The sequence below is a fragment of the Squalius cephalus genome, assembly GCF_949319135.1.
Source record: "Squalius cephalus genome assembly, chromosome: 24".
NCBI classification, from domain to species: Eukaryota; Metazoa; Chordata; class Actinopteri; order Cypriniformes; family Leuciscidae; genus Squalius; species Squalius cephalus.
Genome location: NC_137145.1, coordinates 23,643,826 through 23,657,860, shown reverse-complemented (window position 1 = coordinate 23,657,860; position 14,035 = coordinate 23,643,826). Strand labels below are relative to the sequence as shown.

Genomic DNA, 14,035 nt, shown 5'->3' with positions numbered 1-14,035 from the left:
ACAGATTGTTAAGAGGGTGAGCTGCAGGTTGAAACTGGAAAACAAACAGATAAGCGAATCCGATGCGCATCTACCATCATTGGGCCGGTTCTTTAGAAGAGTAACACTGAGCGGCTTCTCCAGGGGTTCGTGTCGTTGAGGTGCGGGCGAGACATCCAGCTGGTCTCGACTGTTGCTCCTCTTCATGGGCTCGTCCTGCCGGTGCTCGTACCTCCTGCGCTCGTGGTCACTGGCTAAATTCTCTCTGCTGTATCCGCGAGCAGGTTCTGGCAGCCTGTGTGTGTCGGGACTGTGCGATCGGTCCAGCGTGCGGTCGCTGCGGTATCGTCTGTCTGGACTGTGCTCTCGGTCCAGCATGTGTTCGCTGCGATAGCGCCGGTCTGGACTGTAGTTGCGGTCCAGCGTGCGATCGCTCCGGTGATGTCGGTCCGGGCTGTGGTCGCGATCCAGGTTGTGGTCGCTCCGGTGACGGGGATCGGGGCTGCGCTCGCGGTCCAGTATCCGGCCGCGGCTGCCGTCTCGTCTGTACGGCCTCTCGGGGCTCACGCCTCTCTCCATGCTCCTCCCGCGACTGCGCTCGTAGTCCCGCTCGCGCTCGCGCTCCAGGCTGGCGCCACGGTCAGGGTAACTGCGCCCGCTGTACACGCTGCGCCGGTCCTGGTCGTAGTCGTAGTCATCGTTGTAGTCGCCGCTGAAAACTCGGTCGTCTGGGGATGGGGCGCGTTTAACCAGGTTGACGGGAATTTTTCTAGCTCTCTTTACCGTCTGATGAAGGATGGGAACAAAAATGTATTATTCATTAAACCTTTGTTTTAACTGTCTACAAAAAAGTGCTTGGTCTTTATGCAATCAATATGACAAATAATTTATGTTTCACTCACGATTTTGGCTACTTTGCCACATTTGCGGAGAGTCTGCACTGCAAAGGTGTGTGGGGCACCGTCCATGATCACAGCGTTGACTTGCATCACTCTGTCATTTTCACTGGACATCATCATGAAATACTATTAGTCAACGCTCTTACACTTCAGAAAGTGACTGACTATGTTCAAATCCAACAGTTGAGGAATGTCACAAGTATCAGCACTTTGGTGCTGACATTTAAGTCAATATTAACAATTGAACCATGAATTAAACATTTGAATAATTGTTGGTAGACAAAAAAATAAAAATAAAATAAAAATACTATACTATATTTGTATTTTTGAGTCTATTGGTTAAAGAACACTGAAAACTTTGTTAAATTTTTTTTTTTAACATTGAGAAATATCTGATGGTTATTACTTATATTTAAAAATTCTATAATATGATATGTAATTTAATGTTTACGCTTATATTTATATAAATATATTATTTATATATTTAACTTTTCAAATATTTTTAGTGTTAATTAGCATATTCGTTTTCACTGTCGAAACTTTTATTGGTATTACTACAAAAATGCTTTTCCACTTTAATTAACACTTGAGGGCTTTTCACACGTGAACTAGTTAACCATGGGTCATTTTTATCCCCGGGTAAATGGAATCCTGGGTTATCTTGCTTCACGTTTCACACTGCTCATAATTTACCCAGAGTTAACAATTAATCCTGGGTATTCATAAACTGCCTATTTCATGCGATATGTTTACATAAAGGCTCTAGCGCTGCGCATCCTTGGATTATTTATTGCTGACCGTACTATCAAGTTTATCCTGAATGGACTTTTTGGACTATAAAAGACAAGAATGAAACGGTCTCTTCATTTACAGTTGATGCGTTTTCTGTCACCATTTGACATTTTCCCCTCAAACTCTGAAACGGCTGTTAATACAATGTGCCGTGTTTCTGTGACTGTCCAAAGCATGTTAATATAAGGCACGTGATCGGCTGTCAGTTGCTAAGCATCTAGTCGTACCATTCTAACACCGCTTCGTTTCACACCGCACACGTTTGGCTCTGCAATGCGAGGTTAACACAGCAATAACCCCAGGTAAAGAGGTGCAAACCCTGCTTCTAAATTACAAGTGTGAAATGTTCCTTTACAGAGGGTTAAAAGCAGGACTTATGATGATAACCCGGAGTTAAGCACAGTGTGAAAAGCCCTTATGGGACTACAAATCTTATCAAAGGTTGTGATGCTTTAAATATTGTTTAATAGCTTACAATAGCAAGCCATCTGCAGGACCCCCTTGCAGCACATCAGATACGACGATTGCCGTTTCTCCACTTTCTTCGTTTGGGTTGTCCCGCCCTCCAGACACAGCAATGCCAAAGCCCATCTTGGAGTCCTATATCAAGGCAAAGTGTCCATTTTAAATGTCTTTGCTTCCATTCCTAGAAGCCCTTCATTTATTTACTATATTAAACACTTTAAATTCATGCAGATGTACAGGCAGCAATAACTATTTAATAGATACCCTGGAATTCAATTTATACAACAGGTTTATTAAAACAAGTACATGTGCGATTCAGTTCACCAGGATGATGATGCAATGCGTCTTCTGCAGCAATGGATGTACGCCACTGCACTCTTCAGATTACACAATAGATCTAATGCTAGAGGTGCAGAAACTACACACTTGACATTTAACTAGGGTCGGGAATTGTTTGAATTTTATCGATTTCGATTCCAATTCTGCTTATTAATTATGATTCTTATCGATTTCTATTTTTGATTACAATAAGGTAAAAAAAACCCAAATAAGATATCATTCACATTTATTCTAAGTCTTTTTGCTAAATATTTAGTTGCAGCTGAATACCACAAACAAAAATCTTCAGGCTGAGGAACTCTTGGTTTTTAACAAAAATACTTCAGTAAAAACAACTAACCTAACTATAGTTAAATAGTATATTATATTAATATAATATATTATACTATACTATACTATACTATACTATACTATACTATATGGAAGCTTGTTTCCGCCACAGAATAAAACATTTTAAATTTGACTCAGAATTGCGAGATATAAAGTCAGAATTGCGTGTTATAAAGTCAGAATTCTGACTTTTTTTCTCGCAATTGCGACTTTATATCTCGCAATTCTGACATCTTTTCTCAGAATTGTGAGATATAAACTCACAATTGCGACTTTATATCGTGCAATTCTGACTTTATATCTCCCAATTGTGAGAAACAAAGTCAGAATTGTGAGATAAAAAGTCGCAATTATTATTATTTATTTATTATTCAGTGGCGGAAACAAGCTTCCATAATACTATACTATACTAATACTATATTATAATATAAATTTCAGTCAAGATCAGTGAGTGAATTTTCTCTTTGTCTTTTGTTGTTTGATTAACATTAATTATACAGATGGCAGCAGGAATATTAGGCTGCTGTTACTTTAAGACAATGCACGGATCCAATATACTGTTACACACAATATACAATATACTGTTACACACTTTCTCAACTGTTTATGTTCCCTTAAGACAAAACCGACTGTTTATGAGGATATTTTGACATAATTTTGGGTGTATTTGTCCGAATCGATAAGAGGAATAAAAAAAAAATAATAATTTATAACTAGTATCCGATTCCTGACCTTACATATTCAAATCCAGAATTGGAATCAATTTTTGATTCTCAACCCAACATTTAAGCAACAAAAAGCTCCTATAACTACACCAGAATGCAAAGCTTTTCAGTGAGAAACAAAAACGGCTAGAAGTTAGCATTCAGGAGCGATCAGAGCTCTGTTGCTCTCCAGACAAACGTCCTGCAGGATGAGGTACTCACCCGCTGTAGGGTCACAGTGTACTGCTCCCACACCGTCTCCTCCATGACTGGGTTCTGAAACAGAATGAACAGGCTTACATGTAGGACAGTGATGGACAGAGTCAAGTTACAGCAGATATCAGGGATATACTGAGCAAAATCTGCAGAGTGGTGCTGCCACAGTGAAAACCTATATGAGCACTTCTCTTCCAACGCAACTACATGAGGTAATCTGAAGACTCAATGAACTGAGGGTCTGAACTCAACAGAAATTGAGAGATCTGCAAGAAAAAAAAAAACTGACTATCATCGGGCTACATGCAGACTGCTGGGAAATAAAGTATTAACAAATGTATGGCATGACCCCTTTAAAATAATAAGCCTACATTATTTGAAAGTAATTCTTTTAAAAGGAAGCCTGGCCATTGAGTTAAACACTATAAATATGGCCTTCCGCTTCAGTCTGAGAGCTACGTGACGTCCTCGCCGTGTTACCTCTTCATCCAGCCGTGCGCACAATGGGTGATTATGACTGTTGCTCTGTAATCTCCTCAGCAAAATATGATTCCCAGTATTGCCCTAAATAACTCTCAACTCACAATCCACATCTGATGCCTTTTAGCATTTAATGTATAAATGATTTCAACTTCTTGTTTTTTCATGCTATAATCTATAACGACATTATTGCACAAGTTAAATCAAACTACATTAAAGAGTTAAACACTTCTAAGCCAATGACGCACATAAAATAAAAATTGCATCTGCACGTCAGTGAATTAATGGAAGTGTGGGGACATGTTTGTTTGCATTTCAGTATGTGATATAACTAGAAATAATAGTGAAGCATGGATAACAGAGTGGAGTGTGCGAGCTGTGTGCAGAGAAGAAAATTACTAACAATCATAAACATAAACATAAATTCCAGCAATGGAACAACACTTGTTTAGAACACATGAACAAAATAAAAAATCCTGCTCAAAAATGAAAGATTATTTCATTTCAAGTGTTAAACCACTATCATCACAGTAAACTACTGATTCTTATAGTTCTCTGAATAGGAAACACCTGTTACATTTACACATCTACCCAGAAAACAAACTACAACAACACCATCTATTTTCCTTACTACCGCAAATTACAGTGTGATAAACTTTGAACCCATTCCTATACCTTGGTTATCATCAACCTAAAAGCAAGTTCTACATCAAAGTATGAAATGCATCAGCGCATGTAATGCAAATACCATAATAATAACCAACATTTTACAATTTTCACTTGTAAAAATCCACCACTATAGTAAAAAGCCCTCCAGTTACAGGTAGATTTGTATATTTTTCACAACACAAAAAGCAAGAACATTGTTACTCTAGAGTTTACTTATACTTATACACCATACTTATACCACTACTAAATACTATGCCATTACATTTAAAATCTAAAAGTCAACCTATATGGCAAAACTCGAATGGTCCTAGCCAGATAAACAAACACAAACAAACAAACCAAACTAAAAAGTTACATTCCAGCCGATCTGTCTAAGACGGGTGAAGTTGTGCAGGCGAGAGAACTGAACGAGTCCTTACGATGCCCTGGAGGATGCGGATGGCCTTGATGGTGTGAGCCCATTTCCTGTGCAGTGACAGGACCGTCTTCATGTTGTCGCCTCTCCGGTGAACACAATGTCTCTGGGCCAAAGCGAATCACCTCTCAGCAGCACAATGCATCTGTCTGCCTTTGACGTAAGACTGAAGCCCGCTGGCCTACATTCAGTGCAAATCCCACTGTCCACAGCGACCCACGGCAGCCACGACGCAAGAAAAAAAAAAAAAAAGTGTCTACTGCTAAGGTATTAAATTAAAATTGCATTTAAATTCATCAAATGATACAGCTCTATCTGGGTTGACATTAAAAGCTTTGCCTGGCTTACGAAAGCAAAGAAGCACCTTCATGGTCACGGGTTGGGATTTTTCTCTGCAAGAAGTACAGGACAAGCGGGACTGGTAGATTAGCAGTGATTCCATCACTATAATTAAAATTTAGAAGGATTATGGGGTTTAGAGCACCTAAGCAGTGTTATTTTCTAAGAGCAAAGCCGTATAGAACTGAACACCATACATACTATAATAGTGCTATTTTAGTAAATTGCGTGGCACTACATGTCATAAATGTTCTTTGATCTATAATGGCTTTCCAACTCAGCCTCAAATCTTATTCAAGAAAGGATTAACATGTGGCATATGAGCTGCCCTCAATTCTTTCTTTTTTTTTTTTTGCTAACCAGAACAGATTACTGAAGGATGATGTCAACGAACTGATTTCGCACTGTAACTGAGCTTGTATTGTTGCGTTGTACAGCAGCCGGTCTCCGAGCGCTCGGTCCAGCACCACATCAGATTGACTGAGGTCACCTAGTAAAGGACTGGATTCAGTTTGGTTTCCTGCGCTCGTCATTAATGAGATCAGAAACTCTCCATCAATGTCTTTCAAATATAAACTGGACAAGACCAAGATCTCATTCTCACTATCAACTGCCTTTAAAGAGTACCAGCTACAAAGTTTGGAGGAAAACTTTCTATTGTTCTTAAAGACCTTCTCATCTAAAGGCTTTTGCTTGGAAATAAGTTTTTGTAGATAAATTAAATTGTGCATGTATGAATTTCCTAAAATTCATAAATTAATAAATTTCCTAAAACTAAAAATTAAAATCCAGACATCTATGAAATGGATGAATTGGACCGGATAGGAGAGGAAAAACAACTAGTAAAATTTGTGTATATTTTTGTGTTATCAGTCATAGTTTTGGTGATACATTTTTTTTCCAAATGTGTACAAATATTTAAGAAAGAGTAGGTTTTTTGACACATGGTTTTGGTACTTCACACTACCGTTCAAAAGTCTAGGGTTGGTAGGACTCTATGTTTTTGAAAAAAGTTACATATGCTCACCAAGGATGCATTTATTTGATTAAAGATACTGTAAAACAGTAACATTGTGAAATACTACCATTTAAAATGTTTTTAGTAACACTTTATTTTAATGGTCCCCAACAGACACTCTACTGAATATGAGAAACTTTGAAACTTTGACTCAGCATCATTAATCCAATTAAATATATTGTAAAATTTAATTTATTCCTGTGATCAAAGCTGAATTTTCAGCATCATTAATCCAGTCTTCGGTGTCACATGATCCTTCAGAAATCATTCTAATATGATGATTTGATGCTCAAGAAACATTTATTATTATCATCAATGCAGAAAACTATTGCTGCTTCATATTTATGCGGAAACTGCAATATATTTTATATTTTTATGATTCTTCAATGAACAGAAAGTTCAAAAGAACAGCATTTCTTTGACATAAAAAATCTATTGTAACATTATAAATGTATTTACGGTCACCTTTGATTAATGCATCCTTCTTGTATAAATGTAATTTCTAAAAAAAAAAAAAAAATACTTGCAGAGATACAGTCACATAAGCATAGAACATTAAAATATACAATCCACTTGGTTATGATATCTTCATTTCTCTTTAAGCAAAATGTATAGCCTAAGACTTGAACTTGGAAAGCAAGCAAAAACAAATCTTTACACTTTCACATTATATATACATTGCATTAAATAAATTAGATAGGATTGCAGAATGGAATAGTGATACTGGAGTCAAAACAATTCATCAATAAAACACCTATACAGGCCATAATTTTTTTTTTTTAAATTGGGAGGATAGATAGATAGATACCGTAGATAGATAGATAGATAGATAGATACCGTAGATAGATAGATAGATAGATAGATAGATAGATAGATAGATAGATAAAATGTAGACATGCACACGTATCCATATAATGCTTTGACACGAACTAGTTCTCTCCAAGCCACAGAAATACCAAAGTCAGTCAGTGTGAACTTAGAATGAAAGCACTGCGATTTCCAAGCAAAACCCAGCTCATGTTTTTGTGACCAAAGAGGATTTCAGCAGATTTTTAGAAAAGGTCAGCAGCACAAGGAAAAAGATGATTACATCTAAAAAACAAACTGAGAACCTGCCCAGAACCGACCATCTTCCAAAACTGACCATGCAACAAAACAAGTGTGACTGTGAAGAGCCACAAGACAACCTTAAAAACATCTGACGTGCAGAAAGATGACAAGAAGATATTCACAACTCCCCTCAAAACATGTGAAAGCCAACAGTTTGGAGGAACATTACTTAGACTTATGACACTAAAAAAATACTCTCTGAGCTGTGATACTATACACTCTCTGGCGCAAACAAAACACGGCATATTACACACTGGTAAACCACTTCGACAGAGTAGTGTGGTGGTGACAGAATCACACCGCCAGGACGTTCCTGTGCAGCAAAGATCGAAAAAACCCAACAAGACAAGAGGACGAAAGCCAAAATCTTCCATTTAAATAGGCCTACATAATCTAATAGGGTGTATACTTTTTATAGACACTGTAGATTCAATTTTAAAGCATTTTCAGTTCAATCAAGCGAGGTATACCCATCAGAAATCATACTGAAGGGAATATGCTGTTGTTCTGCTGACAGAACAGGCACAATGTGTGCAGACAGAACTCCCTCTGCATTATAGATAAGCAGCTTTAGCTGTCTGTCTGTGTCCCTTCAAAAAGAGCTGAAATCAGTGAACGACAGCTTTCAGTCCAAGTTTCAACTGAAATATAAAAAGTCTCATTTCAGACGATGCATAACAGACACGTGATGAGCATTACATAAAAAGCATAAATCCAATTCCAGGTCTGGGTACAGCAAGTGTAAACATGGAAGGAGTTTTTTTTTTTTAAGATTTTTTGGGCAATTTTCTTTTCAGTTTGGTGTAAAATAAGAAAGACGAATGAACAAGAAAATGACCTCAAATTAATTTTAGATGCATATTAACCAAACAATTAACAACTAGCCTATAATTCCATATTTTGAAGTGTTGCAGATTGTGAGATTATGATGCTGATGTAAAACTGGTGTGGTGGTCCCTCTGCTGGTGACAATTAAAAAATGCCTCAATTCATTTTTTTCCTACATATTAAATAAAATAATGAATTATGAGTATATACAATATTAAATAATTCATAAAACACAGCTTTCCTGTGCTTACATGAGAAGCCTGTTCCCTAAAGCTGCTTATAATATAAAATACAAACAAAATATTAATTGAACCAGTCCTTGACTTAATGTTGAACTATTAAACACTGTTGTAATACTTTATATTTTTTGACGATAAAACAAATAATTAGTCTATTTAAATATTTGATAGTAGCCTATCTTTTATTCGTTAAGTGTCGCTTGTGCCGTCATAATTCTGATTCATAGACTTTTATAAATACTGCTGTACTCGACACAAACTGATGATACATTTGATCGTGTTACACTGGCGTTAAGATACATTTATGGTCATCGCTATTGTATTACTGAAGGAAGCAGGTGGATACAGTAACACGAGCAACTGTGTTACTCAGCGAAAGACTGAGTTTAAGTTAAAACGTCCGCTCTGTGAAATTATAATGAGCGAACTGAAGGAGTTTTAATAGTAGGCTACTCACATGACAATAGTCCATAACCTTTCTGCTCAGAAAGAGCCGCCTCTCCATAACAACGGGCATCTCGCAAACTGCACTGATGCTAAACTCTGTTTACTTAAAAGAATGAGTTTAAAGTACCACGGGCTGTGAATAAAACAAAGTTAATTACACGGAAACCTCTGAATAGCGACAACACGGGCGCCTAAAACATTCAAACTATTGTACTGTAAATCCCGACCGTACCAATAAATCACGGGGGGCGGTAATGATAGCCAGCGTATTTTAACCTCTATTGAATATGCGACTATTTTCTATTTCTTCACATTACATTAGCTTTATCTTGGCGTGCTTGCACGTGTTTTGAGGAATTAACCAACGAGAAATGCTGCCTTTCTTTCATTGCGTGCCCGACGAGGTACAATGGACGGTTCCAAAATCTCTTATCTATCGACTGTATTTGCATATTATCGACGGAGGCTTTGCTCATGAATATCAATTAGGCCGTGCTGGCATTGCTTAGCAACCGCTTCCAGACACTTATGCACGTACTCAAAAGTCAAGTCTTCCCCACTGTAGTAACGATACTATTTGATTTGAGATGATAATCTAACCAAATGGCTAAAACACTTGGAATTCCAAATTTACCAAAACCCTACTCGGACGGGATTAGTTTTACATGGAGATGTAGTGTAAGGTAATCATTACCAAAGCCTTCCGGCGATTTTTATTCTTGCCTGAATCTTAATTTACGGAAAGCGCGTTCACGTGGCGGTAAAGATTTATAGCGCAATTTGCTTAGTATAAAGTTATAGTTGTTCTTCCGTGACATTAACGAGTAACGACACATTTCCATGAAAACCCCTTTTTCTGATTTTCCAAGTCTCTGAAATGGATTCATGAAAATAAAAAGAGCAAATGCACAACTTATTAAGAAAGATTATGGCTCTCCTAAAGTATTAAACACTCAAGCACATACCGGTAATGTAAATATGACTGGAGCCAAGTGGGAGAACCTGAGGTTTGTATTTTCAAAGGCTGTGACTGTTAATATGTAACATCTTCACATTAAAAGAGTGACCACACTAGACAAAAACGTACCATACAAAGTACTGCATTCAGTGCAATGCTGCAATTTGAATTACTTTAAAATCACCATGAAATAAAAATTGACAATTCTTATTTTTATGGAATAACAGTATTTATTATAAATTATTTATCCGTGCACATCATTATTTTTTTGAATTCATGTGCCCTCATAATCTTTAATCAAAATAACCTCCCCTCCCTCTTGCAGCATCTCTTCTCTGATGACGTGGGACAATAACCTGTTACATGAGATCCACCAATAGCAAACGACAACCATCCAATCAATTCCCCACGGACAAATCAAGTCCCGTCCTAATTTTTTTTTTCCAGTGACAAATCGGATCCTCCCTCGAAATCAGGTAAGCTAGTACATAAGCTTATTAATACAGACATTAATCCTCATTATAACGTAGTTCAAACAGCATTTATCATAACATGATTTTGTAGGACTTGTAATCAGGCGCTAAAGAGAGTACCTATTAAAAGTAATTTGAGCCAATGGGATCGCTTGGGGTCCTAACAGAGAGGAGGGCCTGATTTGTCAGCACACCTGTCCGACAAGCCGTTTCACTCCAATATACGTCACAACAGAGAAGAAAAGACTATTGTTGCATAAATATGGTAATCACACACACACACACACACACACTTAAAAGACTCCATGAAATCAAAATGTTTACATGTAATATTTGTAAAACAAGGTTATGGGCTCCTATCATTTGCATTCAAAAGTCAATAATATAACTTTTCTACAAACACTGGAAAAAAATAAACCTGCGTATTTTATGTGACGGGGAGGATATGCTTGAGTAATCTTGTCAAGCACAACAAATTATAAATGTCAAATTAGACATTTAATAGCAGATTTGTGTTTGGTGCAACTTCCTGAATGAATATAAAATACATGAACACAGGAGAGATGAAGTCTTGAAGTCAGCATGAAACTGAAGTTGCGATAGTCTTTTCTTCCCTAGTGAAACAGCTTCAGTTTTTTGATCAGCAAATGCATGTTTTATCCGTCATTAGAACAAGCAGAGACGGTCCAAACTGAGTGCAGCACTTCATCCACGATAGAGTGGAGTTATGAGGACTCAATGACAGTTTGAGGAGCCAATGGAGTAACAAGGTTTAGTCACAAACTCTTTTTAATAATTTTCATTGGTCAAATATTTGCAAAACCTACAGACACATTTAAAGGGTGACCAAAAGTTATGATTTATGAAAAAATAATAAAAATAACTAAATACAGAGATACAAGGTTTCCGCCTGACAGCAATGTTATATACATTATGTATTTTATGATTACTTGCTTTTGAACCAATTATTATTGCCTCATTGTTGTTATATATGTATTTTAAAGTCCCCCTGTGGTGAAAATCAAGTTCTTAAATGTTGTTTATGTGTCTATGTGGTGTTTTTAATATGCTTTAAGACAAACCAAGTGTAAATTCATAAGTCGACACCATTGCTGATTATTTTCTCCTTAAAACTGCAGTGAACCAAAGACAGTCTCAAAAACACGGTTTGCAATCGCTGGTGTTTCTGACGTCACAAACTACCTTGTAACCAATCAGATCAACGTGTGATCGTCAGCGAGTGGATCTCTGAGCTGGTGTGAGTGAGTGGAGGCGGGTCTCATTTGCATATTTATAGAACCACGTATACTAAATGAGACAAAGGGTTGTAGAGTTACATTCAAGCTATTTTAAGGCATGAAGAATGTCATAAATGTGTCATTTTGGTGCTCAACGATTCTTAAGGGATAGAATTATTGCCTACAGGGGGACAGTCATTTTAAAAGCTATTGCTCACTTACGGTAGGTCTGTTTTTATTACCACAAAAAATATGATCCGATTACTGATGTACCTAATTGAGCGATTATGCAGTTACCAAAATAATCGTTAGTGACAGCCCTAATTGCAGTGTTTACATGAGGAGCGTTTGTAAAGTGCAATACCTGTAACAGGGCTGGGTAGCTTGGAGCAGAGAGGCGTCGCCGACACAAATACTGAGCTTCGTAGGTCAAGGAAATCCTTTTCTTGTTGGAGCGGCTTGATCGGAATAACTCTATTTGGGCCGACTGGTCACTGTAACAAGACATTGTTTTGGTTAATAACACTGATCACACACACTCTGAATGTCAACAACAAATATTTATTGTGAAATTAGCTCCATCTAGGCAGAATTTTAAGTAAAACTGAGAATGAACTACTATTTTGCTCACACAGCCTGAGTCCTAGTCACATAACCACAATAACGCAGCAGAGAAAGTCAGTATATGCACAGTAAAGCACTTATTTGAAAGTTGATCTCCTCGATCTGTTAATAGCTAAACATGTTTACTAAATGTTAGTGTGTGTGTGCGTGCATGTAAATAAAATGTCTAACCCTGCAATTATACATGACCATGCAGTTTGTTTTGTTGTTTTAGCTTAGCCTGACAAGAAAATACACAGCCTAGCTTAACAAAAGTGCTATGAGTACATTAAGAGGCCGTGTTATAATTCACAAAACATGTCAGAAGTATTGCAGGAGTGAGCACCTGCTCTGAATGGAGTACACTTGATCTCCTTGGCACTATTCGGCATAACTGCTCGAACGTGTTCATGAGATCTTTGCCAGCAGAGTAGCCTGGAGTGATAGACTAACTATTGTTGCAGTAATGAGTGCTCAGGTTCAAGGGACTGGTTTAGCTAATAAAGCTTCTTAAATGTTTAAAAGATAACTAGATTTCTGAATTACATTGACTGACAAAAGTTGCAACTGATGTTTGATTTGGCTTGACAGCTTTTTATTTATTTATCACAACTCTTTGATAGTCTTGAGCTTACATCTGTCAGAGGGACACAAAAAATGTGTCCCAAGTTAAGCCAAAATCCAAGTAAAGTGACTGGTTTTAGTTTTTTAGTGAGTGTTTTGCATGTTTGGTGGGCCGATACTGCGCTTGTGTACTCGTTAAAATGCTCTGATACCGACAACCGATACTAGGCAGCATGTGTACAGTACAGGGCTTATGACAAAGAAACACCGACAACAGAGCAAACAGACAGCAGAATGGATATATGAGAGAGAGAGAGAGAGAGAGAGAGAGAGAGAGAGAGAGAGAGAGAGAGAGAGAGAGAGAGAGAGAGAGAGAGAGAGAGAGAGAGAGAGAGACTTCTGTTGAAGGCTCTTTATTGCTGATCGTTTACTTAGCACACGTGTCATTTGAAGTAAAACTAAATCATATGTGCAAGTAAAAACATGAACCGTTACATGATTTTAACGAGTGGTTCCCTACATTATTACAGGAAGGTGGTACAGTAATTACAACATTTTCAAAAAGTTTTCTGTGTGCAAACAGAAGAAGCGTGTGCCTAGAAAGCTAATAGCCTATTAAATGTCTTGTGCTGAAAATTCACACAAAATGTCTAAATGCTTGTATAGGCAAGTATCCTTGTGAAACATCGTCGGTTATGTCTTAAGTAAAGTAAACCAGTTGAAAAGAATTCCACGTGTAGCAGTATGTTGGATACTCGCAGCTCTTAAAGTGACAGCAGTCTAATAAACCTGCGGCTGTATTTTGTCCTCAATGTTAAAGGAGAACTCCGGTCAATTTTAACATTGAGCTCATTTTTTTGTACATTTGGAGTGCTGTCAATACAGAGAACAACTACAAAAATCTTTGTTGCCTACACCGAGTTATTCTAT

General features: G+C 37.5%; 1 protein-coding gene across 5 annotated transcripts in view; it reads right to left on the bottom strand.

Annotated features, from left to right (window-relative positions):
• Nucleotides 1-14,035, bottom strand: part of tjp2a (tight junction protein 2a (zona occludens 2)) — a 44,480-nt gene that overhangs the window by 12,749 nt on the left and 17,696 nt on the right. For 2 of the 5 annotated variants that reach the window (XM_079860896.1, XM_079860895.1), the window contains exons 2-6: nt 12,303-12,432; nt 3,731-3,784; nt 2,146-2,270; nt 882-984; nt 75-765 (exon numbers count right to left, since the gene is read on the bottom strand). In XM_079860896.1, the coding sequence (XP_079717022.1) occupies nt 75-765; nt 882-984; nt 2,146-2,270; nt 3,731-3,775 (964 nt within the window). In that variant the 5' untranslated portion in view covers nt 3,776-3,784; nt 12,303-12,432. Of the gene's footprint in view, nt 1-74; nt 766-881; nt 985-2,145; nt 2,271-3,730; nt 3,785-5,292; nt 5,892-9,279; nt 9,299-12,302; nt 12,433-14,035 lie in introns of those variants that run through there. The other 3 variants (XM_079860893.1, XM_079860894.1, XM_079860892.1) reach the window with 3 other exon arrangements.